Source organism: Telopea speciosissima, chromosome 9, assembly GCF_018873765.1.
Source record: "Telopea speciosissima isolate NSW1024214 ecotype Mountain lineage chromosome 9, Tspe_v1, whole genome shotgun sequence".
NCBI lineage: Eukaryota > Viridiplantae > Streptophyta > Magnoliopsida > Proteales > Proteaceae > Telopea > Telopea speciosissima.
Genome location: NC_057924.1, coordinates 56,773,067 through 56,788,004, shown reverse-complemented (window position 1 = coordinate 56,788,004; position 14,938 = coordinate 56,773,067). Strand labels below are relative to the sequence as shown.

General features: G+C 37.5%; 2 protein-coding genes across 4 annotated transcripts; one reads left to right on the top strand and one right to left on the bottom strand.

Moving 5' to 3' along the window:
* Positions 1 to 6,317: 6,317 nt before the first annotated feature.
* On the bottom strand, positions 6,318 to 9,909 carry LOC122641060 (pentatricopeptide repeat-containing protein At4g20740-like). 2 transcript variants are annotated; one of them, XM_043834378.1, is made up of 2 exons: positions 7,572 to 9,909; positions 6,318 to 6,464 (listed from the first exon to the last, which is right to left on the bottom strand). In XM_043834378.1, the coding sequence occupies exon 1, from the start codon at positions 9,787 to 9,789 to the stop codon at positions 7,585 to 7,587; it is 2,205 nt and encodes a 734-aa protein (XP_043690313.1). In that variant the 5' UTR covers positions 9,790 to 9,909; the 3' UTR covers positions 6,318 to 6,464; positions 7,572 to 7,584. The 2 variants fall into 2 exon arrangements, with proteins under 2 accessions (XP_043690313.1, XP_043690312.1); XM_043834377.1 differs by having other exon boundaries at positions 6,318 to 6,461.
* Positions 9,910 to 10,639: 730 nt separating this feature from the next.
* LOC122640641 (immediate early response 3-interacting protein 1-like) lies at positions 10,640 to 14,352 on the top strand. 2 transcript variants are annotated; one of them, XM_043833859.1, is made up of 2 exons: positions 10,640 to 10,836; positions 14,070 to 14,352. In XM_043833859.1, the coding sequence occupies exon 2, from the start codon at positions 14,073 to 14,075 to the stop codon at positions 14,304 to 14,306; it is 234 nt and encodes a 77-aa protein (XP_043689794.1). In that variant the 5' UTR covers positions 10,640 to 10,836; positions 14,070 to 14,072; the 3' UTR covers positions 14,307 to 14,352. The 2 variants fall into 2 exon arrangements, with proteins under 2 accessions (XP_043689794.1, XP_043689795.1); XM_043833860.1 differs by lacking the exon at positions 10,640 to 10,836 and adding an exon at positions 11,756 to 11,950.
* The last annotated feature ends 586 nt before the right edge of the window (positions 14,353 to 14,938 follow it).

Genomic DNA, 14,938 nt, shown 5'->3' with positions numbered 1-14,938 from the left:
CCTTAAGCTAACTACTAAACTTCCAGTAGCAGTTGGTAAACAGTATAAAAAATTTACCAGGTCAAGACAAATTGAGGTCCTCAATAGTTCTGTAGTTGATAAGAATCTATAATGGATATTAATGACCGCAAAGAGATTCATTATGCCATCCAGGCATTGGTTCTACGATTCAAATCAGTATAGAGATCCCCATTACCTTTTAACTAAAATAACTAAAGGTAACTGATTACCAAATACGAATCTAACATGGATAATCTTAAAGGTTAAGCAAGGCATCAAACCTCTCTTCTTTCTCAGATCTCTTTGTTCATCTATTGATCCACACAAGCGCAGCAAGACAGACCTTATCAGTTGATCTATGGTGAAAAGAGAATTTCTTAATCCATGGGTTTTGATGGTTGGATGGGATTCCTAAAATACTGTTAAGGACATTTTCAACTTTATACAATAAATGACAAGTCTGTCCGTACATACTTTACGAACAGTTCGGTGATGATGTGTGTCTTGGAGCTTACAATGGATTGTGGAATATATATGGATTAATTTTGGATGTTACAATTGTTTTGAACATTAGAAACATATATTTTTTAAAAAAATTCATCAATTTATTTGAGAATAGTGCCACTTTTTTGTTTTATGTTTTTTTTTTTTGAAAATATATATGTTTAAAACCCGTACCATCCATTTTCCATTTTTTTGACCGTCAATTTGTAATTTTTTATCGTTTAAAACCTATACCATTAGACTCCATTTTTTTTTCGGTTCCCGTTTTTGCTAACTATAGCCCAGCCTAAATCCATTTCTATCAATTCTGGATGAACATGGTTTCAAAACTTGAACTGAAATCAGTGAAAATCACATGAATGTGCAGATGAGATGCATGACTTGATATGAATATCAAGATGGTATGCATGAGAGATGTATGATGGGCATGCTGATGGATGCATGGCTGTTGATATTATAGATGCATTGGTAGTATCATGTCACAGCAGCATGGGCAGCATCATCACTCATAAAGCTACACTATTGCACTGGGTCACCATGGCTTGGTCACCTACCAGGGTCGCTCGTGGCATCCCAGAAACTTCACTTGTGTTGGCACGGGGGCAAGGCCCTCCCGCGCGCTGGGCAGTAATGCCAGCAAAGGTCACCGCGTGCGAGTGGAATGTCGGGCCAGCACCTTGTGGCAAGACCGTGGTGTCCACGTTTTGTAATTCACAATTTTCCAGAGTCCTAGAGGTGGCTCATGATGTTCGATCCTACGTCTGGGAAAAGATAAAAATATTGTTGCTCTCGGTTAGTAAATAGTGTTGAAAATTGTCTCAAGATTTGCAAATGTGATATTGAAAGTTGGCAGGGTAAGAAAAGATAATTAAGTTTAAAAAGCAGAGTGGGCTAATTTGCGAATTTTAGAAAAGCTTGTGACGTGTTTGATACCTTCGCTAGAGTCATGAATGGCCTGGTGGAATGACCTCCATTAACCGACGACACATGGATCTCAACTGTTAAAGCCGATCGAGTTGTAACGGTTCAAGCAATGGCGAGATCTAATAGTGATAGAGGAAATGTCACGACCCACTAAATGGACAGATTTGCCCCTGTACAAGAAAATGGCCATATCTTTGTCATTTGGGGTCCAAATGAGGTTAGGTTTTTTGCATTGTGTTGCCGCTTAATTCTGACTGAGCTGAAGTGGATGACCTACAAGAAAGATAGAGAATGGTCTTTTTTTGGATTAAATGTTTATTTCTTGGGTTTTGGGTGTGAATCGATCGATCATGTCGGATAGGTGGAAATTGAAAGAAAAAAAATTCATCTGTAGTGCACCTTGAGAGTTCGACACGTGGATCAGTGCGACATCAAACGGTACCGCGCTCAAGAAAAAAAGAAAAAAAAAAAAAAAACTGGGTTAATCGAACTCGCACCATTGGATTAAGCATCATCCACATGTTGAGCTCTCAAGCCCGCATTGCAATGCACCGCAAGATCGGTGCATTGCAATGGATTTCAATCCATGAAAATGGGATCGATCATGGCTAATTTTGATCCGAAAAAGACTAATCCATTGTGTAAGTAATTGCTTTAATATGGGGTACATATTGGATTATACTTAATTGCCCAGACCTAACGGAGTGGACTAAGTTGAAATACAATCATAAAGTAAGGGTAGTCTGTGATATGTTTTCAAAGTTTGGTATGTCTGTGATATTTCATATACTTATAGGGGGTGTTCGTAAAATTTACGCTTTAATTATTTTTTCCCTTCTTTTTCCTTTCTTGCAAGGAGAAATTTTTTCTTATACGTGAAGGAAAGCTTGGTCCTTCTAATAAAACTCAAATGAAGATGTTAGCTCATACCAAATCAACTAGATAGAAATCTCCCAAGATTAAACACTATGCCTATTCCTAGCAGTCTCCAAGCAAGACCCAAAATGGAGATCAAGCTTACCCTGAACTTCGAAGGAGATAGTAGCCCAAAATCTATTGAATTATTCTTGATTTTCCTGGTCCATCTTTTTATGTCTCTTTATTTTATAATGTTTGAGCCATAAATACCCCTCTTTATTTTTGTTAAAGCAGTTAATTTAATCTTTGATGACCCTAAGATGTTTGTTGAACCCTACTCAACGGGTAAAGGAAAACTTTTCCCTTTAATCTTTGTTCTATCTTTATTTTATCTGCAATAATGCAGAAAATGGTCCATGACTTTTAAGCTTCAGCAGGAACTAGAGGCATATATGAGAATCGTCGGGGACTTTAATCTCAAGTTAATTCATTACGGGAAAATTTTTTCTTTCACCGGGCGTGAATATTCACCACACCATGCTAGGGTTCATTATAGGGTTTTACTATGTTCCCCAAAATACCCTCCCGATTCCTACTCCACGCATCTAAAGCCCCACGGTCAAGGGATTTCCCTTGACCATGGCCTTGGGAAAACTCGGTCCTTCATTAATTGTATCGAGTTTTAGCAGCTCTGTGAGCTCCTTTCCCACCTTAGGGGTTTTCATCTTTGCCTTTTGGGGTTTTCATCCTTGAAATCCTAGGTTTGTAGCTGTAATTGAAGCCTTTATCATTGAGCCCTATGCTGCCACTACGTCAACACTTCTTTGATTTATAATAATGGGAAAAAGTTCTCTGAGCCACGAGGGTGGAGTATGCTAGCAGTTCTATGTCTATCTCTTTCCTATGAGTATGAAATGATCTTGCTGCCCTTCAATGCATCGTCTTGCCGCATATCAGTGGTCACTCCTCTATTACCAAAAGAGAACCCCTCTTCCTATAATAATGTATAAAACTATAGTCTCAAATTATCAGTTCATTAGTCTTTTGTTTTTTCTCACTAAAAGATCATGTCTATTTAGGGATGTAAACGGATAGAGGAGAAGAAAACTGAGATTCTACATAATACTAAAAAACAAAATCATTATTATTATGAGGAATGTACAACAAAAAGGTTCAAAATACCAGACACAACAAACAAAATCAACTACACCTCTCCCCCATCTTTGGCAAAGCCATCAGCAGAAGAAAAGACTAGAGAACAAAAAAAAAGAAAAAGTGTACTAAGACAACTTAGCACAACCGGAATCTAGGTCTTCCCTGAGTATCCATTCTGAGATCCTCTTGAACATAAACTGGCCAAGAATCAATAGGGGTTGAGAGTTCAGTTTTGCTGCAGACTAGGCAAGAAAATCAGCCACTAAATTGGACTCCCGATAACAGTGAGTGATTTTCCACTTTATCCCCATTAGAAAGTTTTGAATAGCAGACCAACGTTGCCACACCCTTCAACACCAAGATGACCATTGAAGTCGAGTCACACTCAATCCAGAGCATTGGGATACATAGATCTCTAAGCTTTTTCCATCCCCAAAATCAACGCATGGACTTCAGCCTCAAAATTTGTGGTAACCCCTATGTAGGCTTTAAAAGAAGAGACTACAGAAGCTTAAAGTCTTTTGATTGATTTGTAGCTTAAAGTCACCTTACTTAGGGTATTTTGTAATTAAATTCAATCATGCTCTATTTACATTTCTGACTTTTGTTCTTCACTCCTCAGCACACAGTAATTCATAGTAGAAAGTAGGCAAATAAGTTTTAGTCTCTTTCATAGTTTGGTCAAATTTGAAGAAATCCTCTAGTTAATTTGTAGTTCATAGCAATCAACAAGGCCATCTTCGTGAGGTTTATTATACCATTTGGTGATTCAATCTGGCTCTGTTTTGATTACCATTTATGGATTTGATAACTAGTTAAATCTAGTATATGTTTCTGATATTTCAAATCAAGATGGATGTAGCTACGTCGTATTATCCCAGTTTCTCTTTACCCATGGTGAAGATATTCCCTGCCAATAGAGGTCATAATCTCTCCTCCCCCGCCCCCCCCCTCCCTTTATTGTACAAAATGCTAAAAGTACTCGGGTGTCCAAAGATTCCAATCCAACAGCAAAAAAGGTGATGGGTGAAGAAAAAGTTCCATACTGCGATATCATTCTAGCACCCTCTGAATGCCTTATTTGACTGTTTACGCGGCTTAAGGTTTTCGTGGGCTGTTTTTTGATCTTATTCCAGCCAGTAAAGGATGTTATTTTCTTTTCATACCAAAAACTCTGGACTCCAAACAACATATTAGCACTGATGGTGATTATATGAGTGCTAACTCTTTGAATCATGTATTTCACAGCAGAATGTTTGGCTCATTCAATCATTTTGTACAGAAGATGAACAATGGCAATGGCATGGATTTTGTGGATGCTATGTTGCACAAATCATGTCCAACAACAGAATTCCGAAAACGCCGCTTAATAGGCCTTTCATATGTTCAAGAAAATCTAATCAATTTACAGGCCTTCCAGATCATATATGGTTATGATGTTGGAAAGACTTAACACCATCCCTCAACCAAAACAACCTGCAGTTTTGATTGGGGAGAAGCAACAACATTCAACAACACTTAACTAAGGGGGTTCAAAAACTCCTTCAGTAAATAAGGTTATTTTTGTAGTTCTTCCCTTCACAGAAACGGTTCAAAGCTCAGGTTTTTCAGTTTGAAGGTTGTCTTCTCGCTTGAAGCCTTATCTAGTTCATAATATTTCACAATTATTAATGTCAATTGCCAATTCCCTACGATTCTAATATAACTGGTGGTACATCATGGTATTGCAACTTAGGTTCCATTTGATTCGGTGTAAAATTTACATTCTGGAAAAATTTCCAGTCTTTGTTTCCAGGAAGTAAAACATGATGTAAAATGTCACCTTAAAAATTTTCCAATGTTTGTTTGCTATTACTTCTACATGGTAAAAGTATTTTAAAGAATTACGTAAAATGACATTATAACACATTTGGATTAGGTATTCCAAATCTCATCCATCTGCGGATGTAGCTGTTAGTATCGAGTTGTCTCCAAATCCTTCCAAGGAAACCCCCTTGTAGACTTTTGAGCTTGCATGACTTGTGACCATGAATTGGAAAATCTTGCTGCTTGGAGTGTACTTCAACAAAAGAGGAAGATGGCATTATGAGGGAATATTTAAAAACCCATCAGGTACTCCACTGAGCTTCCAAGAGAACAGCAACCCCTCCTCAATGCCGCCGAAAACAAATCTCAACTATCAGTAAGCCCAAGAACCAAAATGCCTATACCCAAAAAAAGCACACACATCAAAAGAAGAGTAACATCTCACAAAAATAATATTTTAAAGCAAGCACATAGTTAATCTATAATTGATTAAGACTAGGTGGTCTAGCGTTTGATGGCTCTTAAGAGACACTCCAAGAGATAAAGGTTCCTATATATCAAGCTAATTTGCGTTCCATAAGATGATATAATTAGAAAAAGATGAAGTACATTGATGAAGGTACATTTATGTGTTAGAATGGAAAAAGCCATCAATTCAAAAGTCAAACGTAAGTTCCTTTGCACTTTGATACTGATCAAGTCCTCCCAAATGTTGCCTGGATATTGAGGTGAAAGCAGTCTTGATTACAATGAGTGATACAGCATAATAAATAACCAGGGATAATCCATCTGGTTCTAGAGCTTTTATGGGGAAATAAAGGAGAGAAAATAAGACAAAAGCCAAACCTGTTTTGCTATTCTCTCACACACTGCTCCTACTCCTCGACTCTTACCAGATAGAGCTATTGCATCAAACACCGGATCCGTCATTCCAGACCAAGAATACAAATAGTCAATTGTAGCCTACATATCTTAATGGTTTTAATCGGCCACATCAACCCTCCACACGACTCGAATTAGGTTGGTTGTTTTACTTATCCTAACAAGCTGTCCATCCTAAAGAGCCACATAGACCTTAGGTCACCCATTCGTTGGGAAATCTCCAATCCTTGAATAATTTCCCAGAGCTAAGCAGACACTAAATCAGAAACACGACTGGGACCCAAAAATACAAGGATAATCTGCTATCATGGTTCCAAAAACACCCCCAGTACCTTCTAGACCCAGATTGCCAATTTACTCAGTCCAATCAGTAAACAAGTTATTGATGGTTAATCCTAAACACAGAATAAGCTGCCTGGGTGAAATAAAAAAGAGAAGAAGATAATATGTTTGCTGGTTTTTGGGTTGGGCTGAACCAAATTAGCCCAATTTAACAAAGAACCATCATTGGCTTGTATCAATGTTTTAAAATCCAAACCACGTACAAAACCGAAAATGTCCTTGGGTCGGTCTAACCCCGTTCAATGTTGATCTGCTTTTGGTGTAAAGCTACAGGTACAGCTTTCTTTTTTATGTTATTTATGGATAACCAATTATAGCTACCATATCCTTTTTGAAGAACAACTATTATGCTAGGTCTACAGTAAACCTAAGGACTCATATACCAATAATTTCTCATTAAGGTTAGATTAAATACCTTCAAATTAGTTGGAATTTTCATAATTTTAAAAGTTAGAATTACTAAATCTATCATTTCTGTTGTGATTCTAGGGGTAGTTTGGTCTAGTTGTTTTTATTTTTCGTTTTCTTTTATTGTTCTGCGATTGGGTACAGGGGTATTTCTGTCCCCTTGTATTCTTTCACTTAAATATATATATAAAAGAGGGAGGGGCCTGTGGTAGAACAGTTAGTTCTAGCCGCAGGCAGGTTCCCACGGTTCTGGCTGTCTTCTCTTTGCCCTTTTCTTCTCTCTCACTCTTTCTCTTCTCTTTGCTCTGGTTTGATTGCAGGAATCTGGTTTCGTAACAATTTCTTAAATTAAGGATTTGTATAAATGTTTTAAGATATAATTCTCTATTAATAAGAGCTATTGATACCAAAAAGGTGAGCAAATGAAGTCTTAAGATGTGTTTCATCAATAAAAACTCGGCTTGGATTTTGATTAATCAATTAAGACAAAACTTTTTGTTACTCCTTTCATTAATAGTTGAATTCAAATGCATTATGTAATCATTGTAGAACTAAACAAAAGGATAAGAATCAAGTGTAGAATACACCCCACAAAAGAAAATATTTTTGAAAATACGAATGTGAGTCATGTGACTAGATAAGTGACATAGCTTTATGGATATCTAATGTGTGGCGTTCAAGATTTTCATTACCTGGAATGTATCTTCAACTCGGTAAGAGTGTACTACCCCTTGATTTCAACTTTGATTCCAAACCAAAAAACTTCAAACCTGACACAACCAAATTTGCTGTCTTCTTTTTCATGTGGTCAATAAGTAACTCATCATATAGGATCATTTCTGCTTCTCTTAGAAGGCCACGCTCTTTCATATGTACAAATACCTTTCTTCCTTCCTCTAAAGTTCCATGATTGCACATACCATAAATAACAGCAGAATATATGATTTCATCTGGTGGACATCCCTGTTGCATCATTTCATTCAGTACTTCAATCACCTTATCAGCATCACCCGACTTACAAACATGGAGAATGGTAAGAGTGTATTTGAACTCCATGGGCCCACTCATAACATTTGCTAAGCAGTCACGAACTAAAACAATTGCTGCATCGATCTCTCCAATTTTGCAGAGCCCTTTGACAAGAGATAAGTAGGCAATTACAGTGGGAACACAAGACATTTCCTTTATCTTATTATAACATAAACATGCCTCCTTGAGATCTCCTATTTCTACAAAGCATGGAATTATGGTGCTATATGTAGATGAGTCAGGTCCAACATCTGAATTTTTCATCTCATTGAAGAGTGATAATGCTTCTTTGATGTCCCGTATACTGTGAAGAGCCCCAATAAGGATATTGTAAATTGAAACACTGGAATATCCTTTTTCCTTCAAGTACGTAAACACTTGTAAAGCTGTCAGTTCTCTGTTCCCCTTTTCAATCAAGAATGAAAAGAACTTGGAGAGATCATGTATAACTGGAGATCCCAATTTCTTCATCTGCTCAAGCAATTTACAAAAGTCATTCATTCTGGTTTGCTCTGCAAAAGCCACCAAGATGGGATTTATAGTAACAACGTCAGGACTAAGACCCTCCTGGACTGTGATTTGAAGAAGCTTATAAGCCTTGTCTACCTGGTCCACATTACATAAACCTTTTATCAAAGAATTGTATATTGACAGATCAGCTCGATAGCCAGATTCCATTAGATCTTTCAGCAAGTCACAAGCCAAACCAACCCTCCTATTTGCTACAAATGCTTCAATCAATGAGCCATAAACAGCCCTGTCTATCAAATAAACCTTCTCTCTCATCTCCTTAAAAAGTTCATAACCTTTATCAACCTCATTCCCCTTGCACAAACCTGTGATCAAAGTGGTGTAAGCCATAGCATCTGGTTCAACCCCATCCCCATGCATTTCCTCCCAAACCCTTACACAACCGTCAAGATTTCCCTCTGAAACCAATATCCGGATCATTGCCGTGTAAGCAAACACATCTGGCTTACACAAATTCTCCTTCATCCTACCCAAAAGCTCCAAAACCTCATCAGCCCTGCCTGCCTTACACAACCCTTTAATCAGGATCATATAAGTAACACTCTCTTCCACTAACCCATCCTCTTTAAAATCCTCATAAACTGACATTGCCAAATCCAAATGGTCCGTTTTTACAAGTGCATCCATGATCCTGTTGTAAAGGAATACTCTAGGTTTGATTCCGAATTTCTTCATCTTTTCATAAACATAGTAAACCCGAAGACCCCGGCCGGCATCAGAATGCATCCTAATCAAAATTTCAAATTGTTTTTCACTAGGTTGCTTCCCTTGCATGTTCATGAGCTCGGGCACTTGATCAGCTGCCCGAAATTGGTTTGCACGATTCAAGCAATAAGCAAATGCATTGTAAGAAACAAAATTGTGTTGGTAACCCTTCTGCTTACCTGCCCAGTGGAAGAACTTGGAGGAGATCCTTGGATCAGTTTGGACCTTTAGAACTTCAGCAACAAGCTTAGGAGTGACTCGTCGGAGCTTATTGAGGTCAGTGATAATAGATGGTCCCCAATGTTTGTGCTTGTGGAAGGAATCACATATATATCGAGCAATTGGAGTGAGGGTCTGAGCAATTGAGAAGAATTTCTCAGACGCTGTTTTTGTTGGTGGGGTTGATAGGGATCCAGGAGAATTGGGGTCCCATTTTTGTAGGTCGAATGAGGTAGAAGCGGAATTTGATTGGTGTTTAGGGTTAAGGGTTTTAGACTGATCAAAACTATTAGGGTTTGAGGTTTTTCGATTGGAGAAGATCCCACCACGGACAGTTGGTCGATTCTGAGATGGTTTGCGGTGGCCATAGTAGAAGTAGAATTTGTTGTTGGTGTTGGTGACGAGAGGTCGTATCTCAGGCGGCATTTCAGATTTTGTTGATGTACCTTCTCAATGCTCATTACTGTTATCAAACTTGAGTACCGTGTCTCTGAATCTTTGGTCCTCTGCTTTACCCTGTCATCTGGATAGTATATTGAATCTAGTTAAGTATTTGTTGGGTAAATAAAGATTTTTATGGAAGTAAGTTATTTGCCATAAGGGTATTAGCTAAAACAGTGGAAAGTCAATACATATTTGAGCATTGTAAGCAGTAACAGAATATTGAATCAAATATCATCAAATTAAAAAAGACAGTAATTAGTCGAGACAAATTCTCCTGGAATTAACAACGGAGAGAATGCACCTTTTGTTATGAATTTTCTTATGACCTCACAAATTACAGAGAATAAAGTGGTCTAATTACTGTAAACTATTTGATCCAACAAATTTTGAAGTTAACAGGATGGTTGACATTTCAGGAACGGAATTGCGAGCAAACGGAACTTCACTTTGAGCGAGGAACGACAAATAGCAGAGAAATTTACCTGGGTTTTTCTAAGTTGGTTTCTCTAAAAGCGACCAAGCCGAAAGGAGAGTGGATAAGGAAAGTACCTGTGCAGCCTGAGCAAGCTCATCCAACTGGGCTGAAGGTTGTTCATCTCTTTCCTCTTTCGCATCGTTCTTGTAAAGTGCGAACCTACCCCAGAGACCGAGTGCCCAGAGAGGCAGGGAGGAAGAGAGGGAGCTCGGGAAAGAGAGTTACTTGGTTCGTTGAGTCTCTTTTGCTCTCTTGCTGACTTGCTCCATATCAGCATTTAGACCGGACCGGGACGGTTCGAAGAGCATAAAATCAACTCGAAAAGGTGTTGGATTGATAATAACACCCTCGTCCATACCTATATATATTTATCTGTGCCTCGTGTCTCCACATTCTGGAAACCACTTGTTCTCTGTACGTGCTTTGAATCCCCAAGTAGCAACTGCACCGATCTTAAAGCCTTTAGATCCATTATTCTTTCATTAATGGTATTCTCTATTCTGGGTTCATTTTCTCAGATTAGATTTTGTTGATCTGTTGCTTCAACGTTTCAGGTATCGTTGTCTATGGATTACTCAATTTCCTTGTGATGCTCTGTTCTTGTTTGGTTTGATTAGTAAAAAACTCAGGTCTGCTTTTGATTGTTGGGATTGATTTCTCTTCTGAATTTTTCATCATAGCCACTGAGAGTTTGTTTCTGACAAGTATGCATTTCATTGTGGTGTTAATCTCTCTATGGTCTTTGTGGATTTTAATCTGCTTTCTTGTGTTTGAGCTTCTGTTGGAATTTTAATATATTTTTTTTGTTTTCTTTCTCAATGGTACTGGAAGGAATCCTAAATGCTACCTATTCAATGATAACAAAATTATATATTTTGATCAGTTATTCTATCTTTCAATGCCTAAATCTGTTCTTTTTGTAATGTACTTTTCTGTAATGGAGGATAGTTGGCTGTTGCAGAACTTACTTCTACTGTGTTTTATAGGCCGTTTTATTTTATTATATTTTATTTCCTCATGTTTTTTAAATTATTTCAAAATGTTTCCATAAATATAAACCCTGTGGTCGTCCCTCTTAAGCAGCCCATGATGGTTTTCTATGCCCTAATGGATCATGGGATCTGTTGGATCAAATGGCGCCTGAGTGGAACTTATCTGGAAATTGTCTACTGGTTCTTTCAATTGAAATTTTTTTCTTAGGTTTCCTTATCTGTAATGTGGGTGTGTGTGACTGTGTGTATACGCACGTCTACAGCGTTTTCGCTGTGTTGTAGACATTGTTAGTTTGACAAAACTGAAAATAGTAGTGCGTCAAACATTCCCTTATGGTATTCAGTTATTTTATCCTTTTTAGTGCTAATAAATAAATTTCATTTGAAAAAATATAATAACAGATTCCTTGATACAATTTTGTTAGTTCTTGGAGTCTAAATGGTTAAGCCAAAATCTAACAGTTTGGTTAGGTTGGGTTGTTGGAAACAGCCTATCAGATCAGACCTGTTACTAATGAGGTAGAGGTATACCATGTACCAAAGATCTAGGAAAATGGGTGGTTTCAGGTGTTTAGCTGAGTATCTTCAGTAAAGGTTAATTTCAGGCTAGTTACAGGATGCCCTGTGCTCAACTCAGCGGGAAAATCCACAACCCATTTTGCAATGTTTAGAAAAGGAAAAGGAAAGGAAAATGAGTGGTGGCTTGGGTAGGTTTGTCCATGATTGCCACCTCTAGATGTGTATTAAGAGATCAGATAAACTGCAGCGTACAAGATGCATTATAGTTAGTTGACAATATGTGATAGATATGCATATAATTAATAGATTGCTTCTGCATTTGGTCTCCAGGATTTGAGCGAGAAGTTCATTATTCACTTGTTCTCTACTGAAACCTTAGGCACCTGTTTTGCACAGATTTGAGTTACCCACTTTTTGCTGAGTAAATGAGGTTTTGTTTAGTTGTCGTGAGAATGTAGGAAAGTGAACAAAATTTGTATAAGTACATTTTTTTCCTATTACAGTAACATGTCAATTGTTTTTCCTTCAGAGTTCTAAGTTTTATACCTTGAAATGTGCTCCTTTCTAATGTCCTTTCCTGTTACCCAGAAAGGTTTTGTTAGAAAATCCAATTTATTTGTGATTCTCATAGAGAAAACTCTAGAGTGTACTATCAGAAGTCTATTTGAAATTGTATTTCATTTTCTTCAACTTCACTACACTTCCCTTCCCCTCCCTACTGTAGACTCTCCTACATTTTTTTTCTCCCTTCCTCACATTCTCTTCACAACTAGGAGACAGCCCATATTCTCTCCAATCAAAATAGGCCCCGGCCAGTCGGGTCAGGGATTCAACCCATTCAGCTGTCCTAGATGGATGACTAACCCAATCTTCTTTGCAGCTCTAGGCAAGGTTTAAAGTATCGGTATCAGGTATCGTATCGGTCGGGCGATTTTAAGAGATGTATCGTATCATTCCGTATCGGAGATACGTATTGATCGGTGCAAAAACGCATGAACATGATCAAAATACACATGGAAATACATTTTTGGACACAAAAAACAATATAAACAAGCAATATATGTCATATATCATGCATATACACTAAGAATTGTGAATAATGTATAACCAGACAAGTGCGGCACTTCAAAATTGTTATAAAAGATGAGATTTCTTACATGCAAAGTCACTCTATTGCCATGGGATCAAACTCATGTCTGTAAGGGTCTTCAAGAATAAGAGCAACTAGGATGATGTTGTGTACTGACCGAACATAAGCACAATACTGACCCTTAAGGGAGCCATCTTCGGTTTTGAGCTAAAAATGGTGGATTTGAGTTCAAATCTTTGCAAATGTATACAAAACATGCATCTAATAGTTAGTTGAACCTATTCTCCTTGAATCATAAAAATAAAAAAAAAGAACTAAAATGCAAGATTTGAAGTAAAGATCAAGTTTTTTGAAAAAAAAACTTCCTTTTCCCTTTCAATTGTTGAGTATGTCTTGTATTCCAAGGATTCGAGTGCGATGTGGATCCGACCCGACCCAACATATTTTGTGGCGCAACGCGAAGGGAGAAAAAGTTGAGATTTAGTTCGTGACGCAGAGGGTTGGGCTGATAGGGAGAAAATTTTTGGGGTTCTAATTCGTGTTTGGTATAAAATATGAAAAAAGGCATGTGTATTGATACGTATCGATATGTATCGGTACATATTGGTACGTATCGATATGTATCGACCGATACATATCAATATGTATCGACCGATACATATCAATATGTATTGATACATATCGATACGTACCAATACAGTTAAAAAATAATAAAAATTGAAAATAGTGCATATCAGCTGTATCGATACGTATCGATCGTATCGACATGTATCGGTCAATACATATCGATACAGTCGATACATTGTTTTTTTATAAAAAAAAATAGATACGTATCAGTATGTATCGTATCGACACCGACCGATACTAAGACATATCGGCCGATACGGTACGATACGCACTGATACTTTAAACCTTGGTTCTAGGTACAAAAAATATTTTAATATTGTTCACTTGATGCAGATCCTTAATGGAAATGGAACTACAGTGAAATCTGTTGTTTTTCAATGAAGCCAACCTTGATCCTTATCACAGCCTCCTTAACATAAAAAGAAAAAATACTGTGCTTCTAACATCTACATATGGACAATAAATCTTTATTCAAGAGTAGCTAGTGAAAGTTTGATTTCTAAAGGATATGGTTTTGTAGACATTGTCTTACATTTGTAGTGAATCTTCTATCATGCAGGATATGGGCTTGTGGACATTGGTGGAAGGCCTTCTTCTTCTTGCAAATGCATTGGCAATACTGAATGAGGAACGGTTTCTTGCTCCCAGAGGATGGGGCTTCTCAGAAGTCTCAGGAGTTAGGACAAAATCACTAAAGGGACAGCTTATAGGGCTCATATATGCAACTCAGTACTTGAGACTTCCCCTCATAGCTCTCAATATTATCTTTATCATTGTAAAACTGGTGTCTGGTTGAGTTTGAACAGTGGTGAGAAAATAAAGACTGGTATCTTTTATTGGTTTGGTCTCTTGTTGCAGGACTAAGGAAATTTATCTTTTTTTGGGTGCTAGAGTGATGCAGTAGAAAGATGGGTGGGCTAGATATTGTTCTAGCACAAACTACCCTCGAATCCACAAGGTAGGAGATAAGAACGAAACTGGCAAATTTCAGTAGATTACAAACCCTGAAGATACCTTATATAATAGGCCAAAGTACAATTCTAGATTTTTTTTTTAAAAAAAAAACATCTAAATTCAAAATTAAAAAGTTGCATAAAAATTCAAAATTCAAAAAATTGCAAACCCAAACTTTGAAGCCTCGGACGGTCTAGAAAATGAAGGGTTTTTTGTGCAGATGCTTTGGTTGAACTAGGTAGTCTGGTTCACTTGTAGATCTCTGTGCGCCATTTCGAAAAGATATTTTAATGCCTATTCGGACGAGAAATGACAGCTTTTTGTTTTTGGGTGAATAAAAAATTCATTACCAAAGAAGAAAGAAAGAAATACAGCAGCCCTCAAATTAGGAGGGAGAGGAAAGGAAAAAACAAAAAAGCAAAGGAGCCATAAGACTCAAATAGGGGAGTCAGATGCTCGAAGAGAGATAGAGGA

Bases quoted from the DNA above. Each gene is read 5' to 3' on its own strand.
- LOC122640641 (XM_043833859.1), top strand. From the start codon at position 14,073: ATGGGCTTGTGGACATTGGTGGAAGGCCTTCTTCTTCTTGCAAATGCA.
- LOC122641060 (XM_043834378.1), bottom strand. From the start codon at position 9,789: ATGCCGCCTGAGATACGACCTCTCGTCACCAACACCAACAACAAATTC.